This window comes from Vombatus ursinus, unplaced genomic scaffold (assembly GCF_900497805.2).
Source record: "Vombatus ursinus unplaced genomic scaffold, bare-nosed wombat genome assembly UNPS02014802.1, whole genome shotgun sequence".
NCBI lineage: Eukaryota > Metazoa > Chordata > Mammalia > Diprotodontia > Vombatidae > Vombatus > Vombatus ursinus.
In genome coordinates this window covers 14,751,510-14,771,730 of record NW_020954580.1, presented here as the reverse complement: position 1 = coordinate 14,771,730, position 20,221 = coordinate 14,751,510, and the positions used below count along the sequence as shown (strand labels likewise).

General features: G+C 33.9%; 1 protein-coding gene across 1 annotated transcript in view; it reads left to right on the top strand.

The window, feature by feature from the left end:
- Positions 1-20,221, top strand: part of CPS1 (carbamoyl-phosphate synthase 1) — a 156,515-nt gene that overhangs the window by 124,421 nt on the left and 11,873 nt on the right. Inside the window, exons 30-35 of the mRNA XM_027873827.1 lie at positions 844-921; positions 3,987-4,094; positions 5,539-5,628; positions 6,183-6,353; positions 10,432-10,506; positions 15,603-15,701. Coding sequence (XP_027729628.1) covers positions 844-921; positions 3,987-4,094; positions 5,539-5,628; positions 6,183-6,353; positions 10,432-10,506; positions 15,603-15,701 — 621 coding nt within the window. The remainder of the gene's footprint in view (positions 1-843; positions 922-3,986; positions 4,095-5,538; positions 5,629-6,182; positions 6,354-10,431; positions 10,507-15,602; positions 15,702-20,221) is intronic.

Here is a 20,221-nt window from a genome sequence, read left to right as displayed (position 1 = left end):
GAATAATATCTCCACCATCAAAAGTAAACCTATTTTTCCAGACTGATTTCACAAGTACAAGGCAGAGTTGGCTTGGTTAAATAGTTCATTTGAAAAAAAAAAAGATCCGAAGTTAAAGGACTTAGAAATATTTATCCTAATAAAGAAAAGACTTAGGAGAAACATGATAGTTATCTTCTAGTATTTGAAGGGCTGTCATATGGAAAAGAGATTTAGCTTCTTTTTGACCCCAGATGGTGGGACTGAGATCAAATGGGTAGAAGTTACAAAGACAGAAGATCTAGGCTACTTTTATAGAAAAATATCTTAAGAGTTATATATCTAAAATTAGAATGGGCAGCCTTGGGAGGTAGTAAGTTTCTCCTTGCTAGATGTCTTCAAGTAAAGGCTGGATAATCACTTATTGAGGTTATTGTAAAAAAAAAAAAAAAGGATTCTTATTCAGGCTGGATTAGATGGTCGCTGAGGTCCCTTCCAGCTCCAAGATTCTGTGTTTGGGAGACAGACAGAAGCTGAACCAAGAACAATAGATTAAGTGATGGGATTTTGATGGACATGGAAGCTGGAAGTTTTCCGTATTAAAAATGTATATTTTTTCAGATTTTATGCAATTTTAGAATTATTTTTAGTTCACCAGTCACTAGAAAGTGGAGAAAGGTCTCTAGCATAACTATCTACCCTTAAATATTCATATTCTTGCAGAAGATGTTTATTGTAAAGTATTTAAAATTAAGTATTACCTGACAATCTCCCAACTGGCATTCACATAAGCTACATCACTCATTTGGTACTCTACATAGTTTCAGCTACAAGATTTCATTTTCTGTTTTGCTTTTGTAACAGGAACATCCAGTCGTATTGACAAAATTTGTGGAGGGAGCTCGAGAAGTGGAAATGGATGCTGTTGGCAAAGAAGGAAGAGTAAGAACCCAAGCCTTCTCTTCTACGCTCCTGCCCTCACTCTCCTACTTTTTAATCTCAAATTTTTTGAAACCTTACAAACATTAGAATTTATGGATAGATTTAGGAAAAAAGATTTTTAAAACTCACTGGGCAAGTAGTTTAGTACAATTAAAATACTAATTAATTGGCATTTCAGCTGATGTCACAGATGCCATATTTCCTATTTTTTTACCTGTTAGAAATTCCTTTGAAAATTTTCAGAATTAATTATCATCATGTTGTTAGAGTTCTTTTAAAATATATCCTCCTTCATTTCCTTTTTCTGTAGTTTTCCTTTCATATTTCAGTGGAGGCTCTAAATATACCCAACAGCTCTGATGTTTACATTTGAAGCCTCTGCTTTTTTTTCTCTGCAGCTTTCTCTGATCCTTCCTTTGATTGGGTTAGCAAAAGCAAAGAATGGATATGGTAGGGTGGATGAAGATAATGACATAAAAATTACCACATTTTATTAGATCTTTGTCTACTCAAGTTTGTTGCTAGTTATATGCAACCTTTGGAGAAAAATGAGAATTCTGTAGAATGCATAAAAATAGAGCATGTTGTTTCATCTGAGAAAATAAAAATACATTTGGAGGTGAGGCCATTTTATTTCCATATGGGAATCCCTTTTATAATATCCTCAACAAGTGACCATCCTGTCTCTGCTTAAACACTTCCAGTGATGAAGAGTTTGCTCTCTCATAGAACACCCCATTCAAATTTTGAAGAGCTATAATTATTTGAAAATCCATTCCTGCATTAAACTGAAGTCTTTCCCCCTGTTATTTCTACCCTTTAGTTCCAGTTCTGCTCTTTGGTCCTACATGGAACAAATTAAAAATTGCTGCCATATATACCCTTTCAAGTATTTGAACACTACTATGAAGTATTCCCTATCCTCATTGTCTATGTTTTCAGGCTGAACATAGCCATTTGCTTAATCTGTTCTCTGTATGTCATGGTTTCTAGGTTCTTCATCGTCTTTGCTAGTTTCATTTATTTGCTCTAGCTTATCATCAGCCTCTTAAAATTTGTCACAAAGAATCTCATATTAAATTCTATATGTGGTTTTACCAATTCATACACACTAGGACTTTGACCTCCCTTATTCTGGATACCACTATAATACCACTAGTGCATTCCAAGATTAAATTAGCTTTATTGGAATGCCTATTATATTGTTGACATGTTGAGGCTGCCATCAACTAAGCCCTCACAATCTTTTTTTCTTGTGAAATCTGTTAACAATTTACAATTATATGGTACTTAAAGATTTGCAAATTGATTTTCTTCCAAAAAAATTGTGAAGTTCATAATTGTAAGTATTATCCTGTTTTTATGGATGAAGAAATCGAGATTAAGAGAGATGAGGGGACTTGCCAGAGGTCGAAAGTGAATATTGATGTCAGGATTCAAGCCTTGGTCTTTTCTGACTTAAAGTGTAATATACTTTTCCATAGGACATCATGCCTCTGTTAAGCCAAATCTTCCCCGTCCTGAACTGGCACATTTAGTTTTGGGAGCTTAAGTGCATGACATTTGATTCAATTTAATTTTTGTTAGTTCTAGTTTATTGTTCTAGCTTTGGCAGATTTTCTCCTAGTCCTATAGGGATGTCTCCCTATCATTTCTACCCCTTGATCATTCCTTTTGGGTCTATACAGAATAAGAGCCAGTTGGAACTGGGTTCAAGTTCAACCTTTGATACATACTAGCTGTGTGACCTTAGGCAAGTCACTTATTCTCTAAAGACTCTAGGCTGATTTTCAGGACTATGACTTGCAGAGAAGGAGGTAACTTGCATTGAAAGTGAGAGCAGAATGAGACTTCCATCAGATGTCCAAATCATTGAAAATTCCCCCTTTATTACTACATTTTTGCTTCTGTTACTTGGTAGTTTTATGTATTTGGAAAATATCATTCCAGTCCTGTATCTGGCTAATCAAGTTTCCACAATATTGTTGCTTCTCTTTCTCTTTCATTATCTTCCAAATGCTTTTTATTTCTGTCCTCATATTTGGGATGACAATGTGTATTCTTTCTTAACAGAAAGTGTAACTCTTCTATATCATTTACTCCATTTCTTTCTTTTGAGTGTGGAATATAGCATTTCATGTTTTCATCATAACTCTCATCCCCACAAATTTTACCAATATATTGGCAATACATAGCCAGTAATTGTGTAACTTTGTCCATGACTAAATCATACTGCCTCTCAGTTAAAAAAAATAAGCCACCACCCATAAAACTCAGTCCTACTGTTCAACACTTTCTCCCAGTCATCTTTTCCTTACTTTCCCCCTTTTTCCTTTTGAAGTAAGTACCTTTACTGAAAGAATGATTGAAAGTATCTCTCTCCCAAGTCTTTCAATTCATTAAGCAGAACTTGAAAGTCAATCAACTAACAGATATTTATTAAGTGCTTATTTATGTGCTGTGGTGACAAGGGAAAACAGTCTCTGCCCTTAAGGAGTTTACATTCAAATAAAGGAGTAAACAAGTACGTCAATAGGTATATACAAATACATTTGGAGTAGGTGAAAGGTAGGAAAAGACACTGTGAGCAGCTAGGGCAACAGGAAAAAGGCCTCCTTGAAGTAGCCTTTGAAATGAATCTTGGCCCAAATCAGAGATTCTAAAAGGTAGAGGTGAAGAAGGAGCAACCAGCATAAAGATGGGAGATGGAGTATTGTGTGTAAGTAGTTAACAAGGTTAACTACTTGGTTGTAGAATGATAGAAGGGACTAATGTGTCCCTAGAGAGAAATTCCAGAATTCTTTTCATAGTGTAAGTTATTTCCATATTACTTAGCAGAAGTGAGTACTAGCCACTAAGATTTATGGTTCTGTATAACGTACACACTCTAGTAAGAAAACATACTTCTCAATTAGTCATATGATGACTCTATATATCCACCATTGTTGTGTTCAGTGAGGGAGTCACCAAAATGATCAATTCATTGTTTTGGGGCAGGTATTCTCCTTATTAGAACTGGGGATTAACCAATTTTTTTCCTATCTCCCTCTCTTTTTTTTTTGTAGGTTATTTCCCATGCCATCTCTGAACATGTGGAAGATGCAGGGGTCCATTCAGGAGATGCCACTCTAATGCTGCCAACACAAACCATCAGTCAAGGAGCCATTGAAAAGGTTATAATTATTATACAATGATGCAAGGATTTAAACCAAATGCAAAGATATCAATATATTTTTACAGAATGTGTAGTGATGTAAAACATATTGATATTATGCTTTAATCATTGTAGGTATTCCCTCTGCTGGACAATTGTAGAGTCTATACCCTTCTTATTGTGAAAATTCTTGCCCATGTTTTTCATAAATACTCCAAATGTTGTACATAATTTAACTGAGGACTACCTCTTTTAAAAAAATAACTTGTGGACACTACTGTAGAATGCATTGCAGCAAATTTATTTCTCAAGATCATTTATTTCTTAAGACATTTCAAAGAAAAAAAAACTAGTTATTTTCCTCCCTTTTAAAGATAAATTCAATTTTATTAGATGTCTTAAAATCCTTCCCAAGGATGAATACTCAGATTCAATATGTAACATACAATTATACATTAATATTTTCAAACTATAATTTAGATTTATAAGGCATTTCTCACAGCTGATATACATTTGGTATTAGCTTTCAGTTGTAATATCTAGTTTGCTTAGTGTAGTATTTCAGAAAATCCTGCTTTCTTTGTCTTCCATTCTAAAATGTTTTGTTTTGATGAAAGTCACATGACTTTTGGAAATATTAGATTGAGGAAATAGCTCAAGACAACAATGGCACTACATAAAACACACCTATTTCAAGTATGCCCCAGCTTCAGGATAATGATCCCAAGAATTCTAACTAATTTTCCAAATCTCTCAGAGCTCAGTCCCTGAAAGTGATCCACAGGTCCCTGTTTGTTTCATCTTCTCATTAAATTGGTGCACTGCTCTCTAAAAGGTAACATGTGAAGAGCCCATGACTCCTTTCATCAGTTCGCTCTTCTGGCATGGCTACCTCTGATTTTTAGCTAGATTCACACAACATGTATGTGACTCTTAGGGCCTTCTTACTGAGGAATGCAGCCTCCTTCCCACCCTAATCCACCTATCTTAGTTTAACTCCTGTCTGGGACAAGGCGATTGTCTGTCTCAGGGATGCAACATAAAAGAAAGCTGTCCTGCCTCTTTTCAGTACCATGTAATTTCAGGACCTACACTTCTCAGCAGGTGAAATTTTAACTTTTGTGAAGGAGTTTGGTCCATATCTTCTGTTGCTGGAATCACTAGTCTGAAAAGTCCTCAGCTAGCCATCAGAGTGAATCTAGAAAAAACAGCTGCCTATGTGATTGAGGAAAGGTAATAATGGATAAATTACATATTTTTTCCCACTGGCCATAGTGCCTAATTTTTATCGATAACACAAAAGGATCATAGATAAGACTTGTCAGGAAGTTGGAAATTGTAGAAATTAAAAGGTTAAGGAAATATGCTTTATTTAACTTGCTTTATTAATACTATATATGTATACAATGCTATATATGTATACAATGATGTCATTATGGCATTATTTTATCTCTTCACCCTAGGTAAAGGATGCCACCAGAAAAATTGCAAAGGCCTTTTCCATCTCTGGACCATTTAATGTACAGTTTCTTGTGAGAGGAAATGATGTCCTGGTAAGATTGTTATTGTTGTTTGAGAAGACACTACTCATAAATGCAGTTTTAGGTCAGATCAGCTCAGGTGCCACAGATATTCTATTTCTTTGTGAATACCAACCAGAGAGTCACTGAGATTACTACAGTTATTTTTCTCTGTGTGTGGGCTGGTGCTGAGCACATAATACCTGCCTTGTTTGATATCATATGCTCTGTGCCATTGATATGTCATTCATGGCTTTGTTAAGCACACTGAGTTACTTGTAAGGAAAGTATGATCTCTGTCCATACAATGTGGTAAATTGAGGGTATAACAGGTTTATAAAATTGCTGTCTGTCAGCAGACATATTGGTGTGCTACTGAGTTACAAGGAAAAAACAGGAATAGTTTCAATGCCATTTAAAGAAATATGATATAGGAACTAGGTTAGCCTTCATTAATTTAGACTATATTAAAATTTGGGGATCCCAGGCATTTCATACTATATCTTATGTGATGAATGATGTGTACTACTATACAGAGTGGTTCTTACCTTTTTCATCACCTCATTCAATTTAATCTTTATCTCCAGGTGATAGAATGTAACTTGAGAGCTTCCCGATCATTCCCCTTTGTGTCCAAGACTCTTGGAGTAGACTTCATTGATGTGGCCACGAAAGTGATGATTGGAGAAAACATTGATGAGACACATCTTCCTACATTAAATAACCCCATAATTCCTGCTGACTATGTTGCTATTAAGGTAAATTTAAGATACATATATAATACATATGTATTTGTGCACACACATATAAATATATATTCATATATGTATACACATATATGCATATGTGTATATATGTGTGTATATATGCGTGTATATATCCATACACACACATATGTATATATTAAAGTCCCATCTTCTGTAAGAAATCTGTCCCATTCCTCCTTAATCTTAGTGCCTTTCCACTGTGACTACCCCCAATTAATCCTGTCTATATCTTGTTTGTAAATAGATGTTTGCATATTGTTTCTCTCATTAGTCTATGAGCTCTTTAAAGGTAGGGACAATTTCCTGCCTTTCTTCGTAGCCCTAGTACTTAACATAGTACCTGGCACATAGTAGGTAGTTACTAAATGCTAATTGGCTAACTAGTAATGCCAGGCAAATGAACAGAAGAAATTTGTCACTGAAGATAAAGTTGATCTCAAAGGAGACCTAATAGATAAAGATGGCAGATTAAGAGTCTGTTTAGACCATTCTTATTATAAGGTTATTTGAGCCATTTATTCCTTCTATAAAACAGGTAGAGTGCTACATTCTCATAGTGACCCAGTTGTCAAGAAAGAACTAGATGATAATATTGGTCATTCACAATGTAGGATGGGAATTGTCAGTCCAATGCAATGTCTTATCCTATAATCAAAAATTTACATATGTGAATCAAAGATTTTTATGCTTGTGTTTTCATGGTGGAAGGTATGTATAGAAATTGGACACCAAGAAATTGTTAATGCAGCATCACTAATAGCCCTTAAAGAGAATTAAAATGTAATCGGAGGCTAAATAAAATAATTAAAAAACTGATGAATCAAATAATTATAGGAAAAATGGAAAATTTCACAAAAACAAAAACAACAACAACTGTAATGGCAACATACCAAATGACAACATACCAATACAATACATTGTGGGATACAACTAAAGCATTTCTGAGGGGGAAATTTATATCTCTACATGCTTTCACCAATAAAATAGAGAAAGAACACATTAATTAGGCATATAATTAAAACTTGAACAACAAACCATAAATCCCTAACTAAATAACAAAGTAGAAATTATGAAAACTAAAAAAGAAATTAATAAAAGCAAAAGCAAAATACCACTGAATTGATAAGTAAAGCAACAAGCTTTTAATAAACAATAAAATACACATTTAGTTAAATTAATTTAAAAAGAGAGGAGAACCAAAATTTTCATATCAAAAATGAAAAAAAGGAGAACTCACCACAATTTAGGAAAATAAAGGAATTATTAAACAGTTTTATCCATTGTGTGCTAACAAAACTGGTATCTCAGAGGAAATAGATGAATAGCTACAAAAATATAGCATACCCAGTTAACAATATTTAAATAGCCCAATGTCAGAAAAAAATAAGTTAAACAAGCCATAAATATACTTTAAAAAATTCTGGGACTGGATAGATTCACATATAAATCCTATCAAATATTTAAGGGACAATTAATTCCATAAGTGTGTGTGTTTGTGTGTGTGTATATGTGTGTATATATATATATATATGTATATATTTATGTGCTGTCTGCAAAAATAAGAGGAAAAAGCACCTTTCTGATATCTTTCTACAATATAATTGTTGGTCTTAATATCTAAAACAAGGAGAGACAAAACAGGCAAAGAAAACTCGTTAATAAAATATCAGATTTACCTAATAAATATTGATATAAAATTTTTAAATAAAATATTAGCAAATAGGCTATGATTACACATCAGGAAAGTTATACACTATGACCATATTGTGTTTATACCAAGAATGTAGGAATAGTTCAACATTAATATAAATATAATAAATCTTGTTAATAATATACATGATAAAAACCATATATTTATATTAAAGGTTGCTGAAAAGGCCTTTGACAAAATCCTATGCTCATTTGTATTAAAAACTCCAGAAATCATTCCTTAATATAGCAAATAATATTCATCTAAATCCAAGAGCAAATATTATATGTAAGAGAAAAACCTGAGGTCTTTCCATTAAGATCTAGGATAAAGTAATGCTGTCCATTATCACTACTACTATTCATAGTGCTAGAAATGTCAAATATATCAATAATACAAGAAATAGAAATCTAGGGAATAAGCATGCAAAGAGGAAACAGAATTATTGGTTGTTGTGGATAATGTAATGGTGCAATTAGAGAATCCTTGAGTCAACTCAAAAGTAATTGAAATCCCTAAAAACTTCAAGAAAGTTTTAGGATATAGGATAAATCCATATAAATTATCAGCATACGTATATTACTAAAACCAACAAAATCTAGCAGGAAGAGCTAGAAGGAGAAATTCCTTTCAGAATAACTATAGAAGTTATAAAATACTTGAGAGTGACAGTTGAAATCTTTCAATAATAAGTAGAGAAAGACCATCACTGTTTTACTATTCATATTTCAGGGGAAGATGCATATTCTTCTTACAAATAATGTTACAAAGCCCTTCAATTATTGTGTCTGTCAATGAATAGTAAATTGTGAAATTTCTTTGGGGAAGGAACAATGATTTAATCCTGAAATAGCCTTTGTTACTTGAGAATGCGATTTTTGAATTTTATAACTTTGCATTCTCCCTGCTGTGTATACTATATATGCATATGTACACGTATATATATGGGTGTATGTGTGCATTATGGATAAGATTATGTAAGGATTATGGATAAGACAGGATAATTGTGGCTCATGACAGATAAGGAAATGTGAAATTACATATATAATATAAACATCTATGTGTATATATATATATATTTTCCATCTACACTCATATCGGGTAGAGAGCCGTGGAGAGAGGACAATTAGGGTTCAGCTCCTGCTTCTAACACTTATTATTTATATGAACCTGGGAAAGCCATTTAATATTTAATTATCCTACATGACTCTCCAAAATTACAAATTATAGAACAAGTGCTGTATTGGTCAAGGGAGCATCTTCATTAGGAGTTCTATACCAGTTCAATAAGAGATCTGGACAAATACACACATACTTAACATGTGTATGTGTTATCTGTTGGTCAACATCTATGTCTGCATCTATTTGACCATTAATAGAAATGACTATTATTTCTGAAAAGAGCCCTTCCTTTCCTTTTCACTTCTTAGTCATCATTTAGCATTTAATAACACATTAATGCAGGTAGTAAACTTTAAAATGCTCTAGAAATGCAAGTTTTTGTTATTACAATTATGTACTTAAAATATCTCCTAATTACTCATTAGCAGTTGCTAAAGCAGCAACCTAGTGAGATGGGTGGGTGCTTACTAGTGGCATTTCCATTCTGAAGTTGAGGTAACTGAACTTAGGAAATATTAAATGAGTTCCCTGAGGTATATCCAGTGATCTGTAATTGGAAGTGGAATTAATAAAATAAATTGTTCCTGGATTTGGTGCTTTCTCATGATCAGTTACATGCTAAGTTTAAGATAAAAATAGGCAGTATACATAGGCATAAATGAGAAATAAATATTTGATTTCAAAGTAAATTTCACTGATAAAGTAAAAAAGAATCTCTTATCTTTTCATATCACACGAAACTTCTTGGCAGAAATATTTGTAAATAGAATGTTTTCCAAAGTTTTTAAAGAGGTGTCAGCAACTGTTTAATGTTTAAGAAGTCAGCTCACAGACAGCCATTTCTGGCAAGGTTGCCTGTTTCAAGTCCAAATCATCAGAACGTGGAGATGAATGTTTAAAAGCCCTACTAAGAAAAAAAAAATATGTTTGAACTCTTTGTCTTGGGAGTTTGATGCCTGGTAGACTTTGTGTTAAATCACTGTTTGGGAGAAATTTCTGTGTAGGCTAGATTAGAAACCTTGGCATGGACTGGTCACAGGGGCCCTATTACTGAAAGAATTTGTGATCATTTAACCCATATTTTTTTGGCTAAGAATGCAGGAAATTCTTGGAACTGAATTTTATAGCAATCTTTCAAGTCAGTAGCCTTCCCCAGTGAGATGCTGATGTGTCTACTACATCCTAAATAAAATTTGTGAGAGATGACTAGTTTTCCTTTTATCTTTCTTATCTTTCTCTTTCCTAATTTTTCATTAGGCCCCAATGTTCTCCTGGCCCCGATTGAGAGATGCAGACCCTATTCTGCGATGTGAGATGGCTTCCACTGGAGAGGTACTTAGTTAATGATGTTTAGACTTACTATTATCATTTTCATTATCACCACCAACATCATCATCATCGTTATAATCATTAACATCATTAATGTCATTATTAATAAACCAGATTTAAAAGACATGAGCTTATGATCTGGTAATGTGTTTAATAAAGAAAATAAGAGAACATAAAAACTGTTTGCAATCAGAATAACTCTTAAAGTCCTTTAAGGTTAATTCCCATACTTGCTTGACCAAGTTCTTTCTCTTACCTCTTATTTTTCAATGTGATAATATACTATTTCTAATTCACTTCTAGATACCACAATGAAATTTTATTTTTATAAGTATTTATTATAAGCTATCCAGGAAAGCTCATAGACCTTTATTATAAGGTCCTAAAGACTTTTGCTACCTTTGCACTAATACATTAATCTTAACAGTATTAGGAATTTAACAATAGGGATATTCAACTACATAAATTGAGCGTAGTATGTTAATATGTACAGAAGCCTAAAAAACAGATTAGAAGAATCCATGTACAAATAAGTCCCAGGAGGATTTATCTGAAAAGGCAATGTAGTGGGACTGACCACTGGATGTCCCCCTTCACTTGTATTGGGACTCTTTTGGAGGGTTTTTCTTTTTCTTTCTTTTTGTTTTTTGTTTTTTGTTTTTTTTTTTCGTGGTGGGGGAGTTTTTTTGTGAGTGTAAAATATGGTTGTTTTTTTTTTTTTGGAAAAAGCTGTCATATTCTGGAAAGTTATCTACATGTCAGTGTCAGTATATTTTATGAATCACCTAGCCTTTGACATACATACTAGCTGCAAACTTCAAATTCTCATCACTGCATGTCAAAGTGGTAACATCAAATTGTGGAGTCTGGGTATTTACCCTTTATGTGAATGAAACATTTGCTAAAGGAAAAATGATAATTGTATCAAATACATGATATTTTTATGGCCGCATAGTTACAAATAAGATATAAAGCAGGAAATCAATGAAATAGAGACAGTAGGGGAAAGACAGATGGTTAGTCTAGTTGTGTAAGGTGGAACTGAGGGTCATTGCTTTAGCCCCTTTGCTACATTTTATAATCATTTCCCCAAATGCAATCTAATTTTTGCTGAAGACTAATAGGCTGGGAAAACTGAACTTTAAAATTAATGATATCATTCCATATTTCCATTACGTATAAGAAGGAGCTCTTCAGGTTAAGCTTGGTATTTGGGGTAATACAGTAGTAGGTCTGTATTCAATCAGTCCAGTTTTCAATGCGTTGAAAGATCTGTTTTCCATTAGTGCTGTTTTCTGTGGAGTGTTTTCAGAGTTTAATGGTCAAAGAAAATACCCTCATGTCTTTTCTCCCCCCAGACATACATTTCTGGAGCTGATGAGAAAATGAAAGGGTTAGAAATGAAGCCAATTTTTGCAGATGGAAGTGGAGAATATTTTATTCATAAAAGAGATCATTCTTATGAGTTAGAAAGATCTATGTTCACAAGTATCATAAAGTAAGATGTCAGAAGTTCTGTCTCACAGCTAAAATAAGAATAAGTCTTGCTTAGTGAAAGCTCAATTATTCTTTAAAGAGACATTTTCAGTGCACGCATGTCTTGTTTGGAATTGAATCAACCTCTGCCCTTGGTGAAGAAGCTGCATTTTACTTTCCTTAATGGTAAGGTGCATGTCAGTACTAATCCTTCTGGGAAATCTGACCATTGATCTAGACTTCTTATTTCTGCTTTACTGATGAAGTTCCTTGCAAGCTCCAGTCTGGAATCTTTTCTCTTTTCAAACCTCCAACTTCAGTTCTTAATGCCACAGATGACCTCATTCATTGAAACCATATGTTGTGGGCTTCTTTATCTGTTCTAATTTATACTTCAAAACCTTACTACATCTGCAACCATTTTTCCATCTTTTCCTTTGGCCTCTGAAAATGAGATCTCTTTGTCAAGGTTAAACTCTCCATTTTTACCCTTGACCGTATCTTCTCCCATCTCTGCTAGGACTTTGTTTTACTGACCATTCCTTCACATTCCCTCTTTCTCGCCTTCCTTTTCTTAAATTTTCTCTCTCCTATTTTTTTCCTCTCTTATCTGTTCTTACTCTTTCTTTCTTACTCTCCTTGCTATCTCTGTCTCTATTTCTGTCTCTGCATGTCTCTGTGTGTCCCTTTCCTATGAATATTTTCTGGCCTTCCCTATCCTATAAAAAACTTCCCTTTTGTCTTCTACTTCCTTAGTTTATTCTCCACACCTTCCCTCCCTATCACTAGTAGACTTTTAAAAAAAATAGTTTACACATATTGCACCCGCAATCTCCCCACCTGCTCACTTCTCTGTTACCTCTGATTTACCTCTCTCTCCACTACTCCTCCAAAATTGTCCTTTCCCAAGTAACTAACCACCTCTTAACTGCCATACACAAATGACTTTTTTTCCAGTCCTCCATTCTAATTGTCTTTTCTCCAGAATTTGATACTGTTGACCACTCGCTTCTTTATATTCCCTCTTCCTTTATGTCTGATTGCTTTGATAATTCAATTTCTTCTCACTGCTATGGGTCCTATCTTCTCTTTTCTCTCTACATTTTTTGATGATCCCATTCACTCCTAGTAGAAGAATTATTACTATACATATTATTTCCAAATTGATTTCTTCCCTGAACCCTAGCTCTGCATTTTCAAGTGTCTGTTGGACATCTCCACCTAGATGTTGTACTTGCACATCAAATTGACCCTGTTCAAAACTAAACTTATCATCTTTCCTTGTAAACTTTCCCATTCTCCTCAATTCTTTATCTCTATTGGTGTTACCACCATTCTCCCAGTCAATCAAGCTTAAAACCTTGCAGTTGTCTTTGGCTTCCCTGAAATCCCACATCTAATCTACTGTGGCAGTATATTTTTATCCATATCCTCTACTTTATGTGCAATGGCATTCCCCCTCATTCAGTCTTCATTACCTACCTCCTGCCTCAGCTATTGAAATATATTCCTAACAGATATCCTTGGTTTCAGTATCCCTTCTCTCCAATTCATCCTTCACGCTATTGTCAAAATAATTTTCTTATTGTCTGACCATGTCACTTTCCCGTACAAAAGCCTTGAGTGGTTTTCTCATTGCCTGAGGGATGAAATGCAGACTCCTTGTTCTGGCTTGTGAGACCCTGTCCAATCTGTCTTCAACCTGCTTTTCCAATCTTATTTCTCTCTATTTGCTTTCATACACTCTATGTTAAAGTAAAACTGTGCTACTAGCTATTACCTGGTCTTGCCCTGTCCTTTCTTGCTTCTGTGTGTTCCTGTAGGCTGTTTGTTACTCTGGAACCAGATTCCTCTATATCCCTTCCTGTTATGATCCTCTTCTTCCTTCAAGCTCTGGATTCAGTGCTATCTTATTTATGAGCCAAGGCCTGATCCTCCAATTTCAAAGTGATCTCTTCCTTCTTTTATGTAGAGCATCTTTTCTAGATTCCTCCTTTGACATTATCTCATCCTACTTTGTATCATACTTACACATGTACATGGATCTGTCCTCGAATACAGGAACTATGTTTCTTTCAATCTTTGTATCTTATCTCAAGCAAAATGTCTTATACATCATAGACAATTTGCAAGTATTTGTTCAATTGCTGATTTTGTTGAAGTCGTTGGAATTGGGCTTATGCAAAAGCCTAAGCAAAAGTTTAAGAGTCCCTAAGCATTTGTCTAGTTAAGATGCTCATTGCTGAGTGAAAGTTTGCATATACGAGTGGCAGAGAGTGTTTTAGTTTAGAAGATGTGCCATTGGTTTTGAGGAATGTTTTGCTTAAAATACAAATTTAGATTCCAGGATTCTTTAGTAATGTCGATAAACCACTGACGACGATAAAGGGCACAGCTGACCAATTGCCATTTTGTGCAGAATCATGTTTGTTCTTTACAATGTCCCTTTTGCTTTTAATTACAATGTAGTACATCTTGGAGGTAGCACATATGAAATGTTACCTAAGAAGAGATTTATGTATCCATCGCTAATGTATACTTTTATGCTAGTTTGGGTTTAGTTTTAGGAAATTCTATGTTATTCAGGACTGGCAATAGGATATTTTGACTCATATTCACCTAAAAATAAAAACAAAAACAAAAACAAAACTCAAATTCCTTTTCCACTTCAATGGAATATTCTATAATTGACTTCATCTGAAGAATTTTCCTTAAGAAATATTAATGTTGTTTACCTAATTAACCAGAAATTATATTGCTACTTTATCTGTGCATTATGTCATGGGGAGATAATAATACTGTTATTTTTATATCATCATATTAATGTTTGATCACAGACCACATACTTACAGAGTGAATCAGAGGCTATGATTTGTGACTAAATAAATCACTTGTACAAAGCAGTCTTTACTTCTGGTGTACTGTTGAGTAAAGAAATAAGTGATTATTCATTTGTTATTGCTTAATTAAAAATATAAGATACTTTGGTCCTGGTTGTGTCTGGATTTGCATTTCATAACCCTGAAATCATAGGCAACCTAAGCTAAATAAAAGAGACATATGGCTAATCCAAATGTTATTCCTTCTCATTGATTATTTCTTTTAAGAGGTATGAAATGGGAGGTTCTCTATATGTTGTTTCATATTATATTATGTTATGTTATGTCATATATTATATTGTATTATAATACTTCATATCATAGGCAGCATGGCATAGAATGTATCAAAAAGACATTAGAATCAAGAAAACCTTGCTTCATGTCCTGTTTTGGACATGTTTTGCTGACTATTTGACCCTGTCACTTAAACTCTTTTTTTTTTGTTTGTTTGTGTTTTAAATTTTTAAAAAATTTTATTTTTTATTTATTTAAAATTTTTTTTTCACTTAAACTCTTATGCCTCATACAATTCTCTAATACTGTAAGTTGCAAAAAAGTTGTTGATCTGTATTGGTAAAAGTAGTTTTCTTACCAAAATTTGTCTACACTGACAAAGTTACAGGTCCACTGGAAGGTTGATGGGGATTCCCTGAGCAAATCCCCTCGTGGTCTCTCCCCTGCTATTGCTGCACATTATCTTAGATTGTTAAGTTATATTAATCATCTCCTCTTTTTCTCAAACAGGTTGCTTGCTTTGGTGAAAGTATTCATACAGCTTTCCTGAAGGCAATGCTTTCCACGGGATTTAAGATACCACAAAAAGGCATTCTGATTGGGATCCAGGTAAGTGTGCCTGTGGGGCCATCTGCATATATATGTAAGAGAGGTGGCAAGGGTAAAAAGGAATTCCATTGATTGGAGAAGGGAAAAATGAAAGTTCCATTGTTTAGAATTTGACTTAGAAAGTGAGAACTTATGAAAGGAAATATTTGCTATTAGTGGATTATGTGTCTGCTTTTGTTTACTTTTAAGTAAAAGTATGAAGATTTTTTAATTTTCTTCAATAGAGTCAGAAAACACAGAAAAAAAATCACGGGAAAGAAAATGTCTAACAAAGGGGTATTTATTCCCAAAGTAGTGCCATCCCAGGATTAGAGGTACTAGAGGCTAGGTGTCTCCTTACATATCTTATATTTCTACTTGCTGGGAAATTTAATTGGACAGGAATATTAATTTCCTCCCCTAAGACAAGGGCACTAGACATCTGGAAAACAATCTAAATGCAAAACCTTATAAAATGAAAAAGGCTTCTTTTGGCTTGTAATTTTGAATCTGAATGTATTTCTTTGGGCAAGGTAATCAATAGATCTAATATGGGTTCTTAATTTGTGGTACATTGGCCCCCAAGGGAGTTGTGAGTAGATTTCAGGAGGTCTATGAACTTGGATGGGAAAAAATTACATTTGTATTTCAATACAATTGATTTTCTTTATAATCCCCTGTCTTTTATTTTGTTTTTAAAAATATTGTACTAAAAAGGTGACTATTGTACTAAAAAGTTAGACTTCATCTAACTGCCAAAAGGTCTGAATAAAAAAGGTTAAGATCTCCTAATGTAAGGAGACTTGCTTGTAGTTAAGAGATAGAGTAGTTTTTTTTGCTTATAAATATTTTGAAGGTTGCTATATATTTCCCAAGTGTCAATTGCTTTATTTTGTGATTGGATAATATTAGGGTCCTATAAAAACAATTGACATGATAGCCCTGCTGTGCTTTTAATAAGATTATGCCCTGCATTGTTACATAAAAATCAATAAAAACATAATTAAAATAGTACCAGATATTTTCCAGCTAGTAGGTGATTATTACAGAAATTGTCTCATTAGGGTGTCTTTATATAAGCAAACTAGACTTAGGGGGCTGACTAGAATAATGGAATCTTTGGAAGAAGTTTCAGAAGAGAGCACCTTAGGATAGCTCTTCTTTTAAAAAAAAGTTTTATTGATTTTTTTTTTACATTGCAAACATTATCAGATTATATCACCCCATGAGAGTCCTCTTGTACTAACTACAAATGCAAAACTAACAATATAACAATAGCCTTACATAAAAGAACATGCATCAATCCATACCTGGAGCCTCCTCCCCCCACCTCTCTATTTTTAAAGATTTTTTTAAAAACTAAAAAGAAATCTCTTCCCCACCCCTCACTCCACTGACTCCACTGACAAGAAGAAAAGAAAAAGAAAAGCAAATCCCTTGTAACAAATATGCTTAGTCAAGCAAAACAAAATCCTTCTTTGGCTGTATACAAAAACCTACATGTCTTCTGCCCCTTAAATCCATCACCTGTCAGTCAGGAAGTAATATGTTTCATCATGTGTTCTCTGTATTCATGGATAGTCATTTCATTGATCATAGTTCTTACAGCTTTCAAAGTTGTTTGTCTTTACAAATAACTATTGTCATGTAAATTTTTCTTTTGGTTTTGCTTATTTCATTCTTCATCAGTTTATGTTAATTTTTATAATATCAATATTATGATATAAATCATCATAGTTCTGCTTACTTCATTCTGCATCATTTCATATAAGTTTTTCCTTGTCTCCATGATACCATTTTTTTTCTTCATTTCTTTTAGAACAGTAGAATTTCGTCATATTCATATACCACAATTTATTTAGCCAAGCCTCATTTGATGGGCATCCCTTTAATTTCCAGTTGTTATTTTGCCACTACAAAAAAGACTCTTATAAGTGTTTTTGTACCTATAGGACTTTTTTCCTTTTTCTTTGATATCTTTTAGGAATAGGCCACTATGGCATAGCTGGGTCAAAGGGCATGCACTGTTTAGTAACTCTTTCTGAATAATTCCAAATTGCTTTTTAGAATGGTTGCACCTATTCACAGGTGTGAATACCACTAACAGTGTACCAACATGCCTGTTTCCCTATAGTTCCTCCAAAACTTATCATTTTCCTTTTTTTGGTCAACTTTGCCCCTTTCTGGGCCATTTTTGAGTGAGGTAGCATCTCAGAGTTATTTTAATTTTCATTTGCCTTAGTCTCTTCCCTTGAGAATTACCTGTTCATGTTCTTAGACCATTTATCAACTGGGGAATGCCTTTTATTCTTATACATTTGAATTAATTACTTGTATATCTTGGAAGTGAAACCTTTATCAATTTGCTGCAAAGATTTTTCCCCCAGTTAATTATTTCTCTTTTAATCTTAGTATTGGATTTGTTTGGGCAAAAAAATTTCATTTTAGGTAATCAAAATTATCTGTTTTAACTCCTTTTAATCCTTTACCTTACTTGGTCATGAATTTTCCTTCTGCCCATAGATCTGAGAAATATTTTTTCCATATTTCTCTAATTTGTTCCTTATGTCATTTTAAATATCTAAGTCATATATCCATTTGAGGCTTATCTTTGCATAATGTGTGACGCATTGGTTGACATCTAATTTCCTCCAAACTACTGTCCAGTATTTTAGTCTTAAAGGTACCCAAAAGGTGGGACTGATCTGCTGAAGCAGAGGATATAAAAAGTTACTTGTAACTGCCAGTTTTAATGGCAATTCAGAGACAATTTAAACCTTGTGCTAGATGCTTCACATCACAAGTAGGTTTTAAATATTATTCAATCTCAAGTATGAGAAAATTTGCCCAACATCCAGTTATGGTTTACAGTTTAATGTGAAGCCCATAAGCCTTCAAAGGAGACAAAGCCCCAGAGCAGTTCTTCCCAACGAATAATCTTAGTGCTAGCATTTTAAAGCATCAGTTTAAAAAGGTAGTAACGTATAAAATTGTTCCCCATTTGGTTCTAGTGCTTCCGGGAAATGGGAGGCAATATCAAATCTGAGCCATAATAAGTATTTTTGTGACTCAAACACCAGTTCCCATTTGACTGAGCAAAATTTTTCTTTGTAGAAAAAAAAAGATTGAGCTTTTTTAAAGTTTAAGAAAACACAAAAGGGGCTTCCGAAGGAAGGCCTACTTTCCAGTTCATTTTGTTAACAAATCAATGTGCCAGCAGAAACGAGTTATTGCAAGAAATCTCCTTATGCCTCCATATATGTTGCTAGCAGGGGTTTTATCTTTAAATCACGGCATTTGAAAAAATACATAAAGAAATATCAAAGGGTTGACACTTGTGCTTTATGGCAGAATTGATCCATATAAGTATAAACTAATAGAGAAGTACCAGAGCCTTTTTTCCCATCTAATATATACCATATTGGAGGTGGGGAATGCCAGTCATCACCAATAGCAGTTGGATGGTCTGTCTTTGACATTATGTAATAATCTTTCATTTCCAGTGATTTGGATCAATTCTTTTTTTTTTTTTTACAAGGCAATCAGGGTTAAGTGACTTACCCAGGGTCACACAGCAGATATTCAGTATTAAGTGTCTGAGGCCGGATTTGAACTCAGACTCAGGTCCTCCTGACTCCAGGGCCAGTGTTCTATCCACTGTGCCACCTAGCTGCCCCTGGATCAATTCTTAGTCTTGAAACCATAAGCTATAAGATCACCAGATGTCTGCCTCAATGATAACATCATTAGCTACCAATCTTAACTTTTTTCCTAAGTTTTTAGTAATCATAGGCCAAATCATTGGCATTCTATATTTCAGATTGCTTTACAATTTTTACCATTTAGTTTAATATGACTTACTTGACTTCATATGAAGTCATATGAACATATGAAGGAAGAGTTTAAAAGCACATAGGATAGAGATGTAACTATTTTAAGAATAACCATTTAAGGGTTAAGGATATAATGAAGAGCTAGAAAGAACATACCTTCGTCTCTTCATCCTTTTCTTCCTCCTTTCTTCCCTCCTTCCTTTTCTCTCTTCTTCTCACCCCTTTTCCTCTTTTTCCTCCTTCTCTTCCTCCTTCCCTCTCTCCCTTCCTTCCCTCCTTCCTTCCTTTCCTTCTTTCATTCCTTCCTTTTTTCTTTTTCCTTCCTTCCTTCTTTCCTTCCTTCCAAAAATAAGTGGCTCTATGTTATTTTGCTTGTATCAAAACAGTAGCATAAGGAGTATCGTAACTTCCTGGAAGGCATAGATTTTTATTTTTATTTTTGAATCATCATTGCCTAGCAGAGTACCTGGCACAGAGTACTTAAAACACTTAAATTTGTTGATTAATTGATTGGGGATGGGGGGAGGAGAGAGTAAATGAAAGACGAAGGAAGAGTCAAATATGAGAAAGGATACCTTAAAGTACTATATAATGTTAGTATTATTATATCATTGTATTGAATATTTTTATTCATAGTCTCAACAAATATATAGCCACGTAACTATCAACTGTCATTTTGCTGTTTACTAGTTATTTTAGGATTTGTTT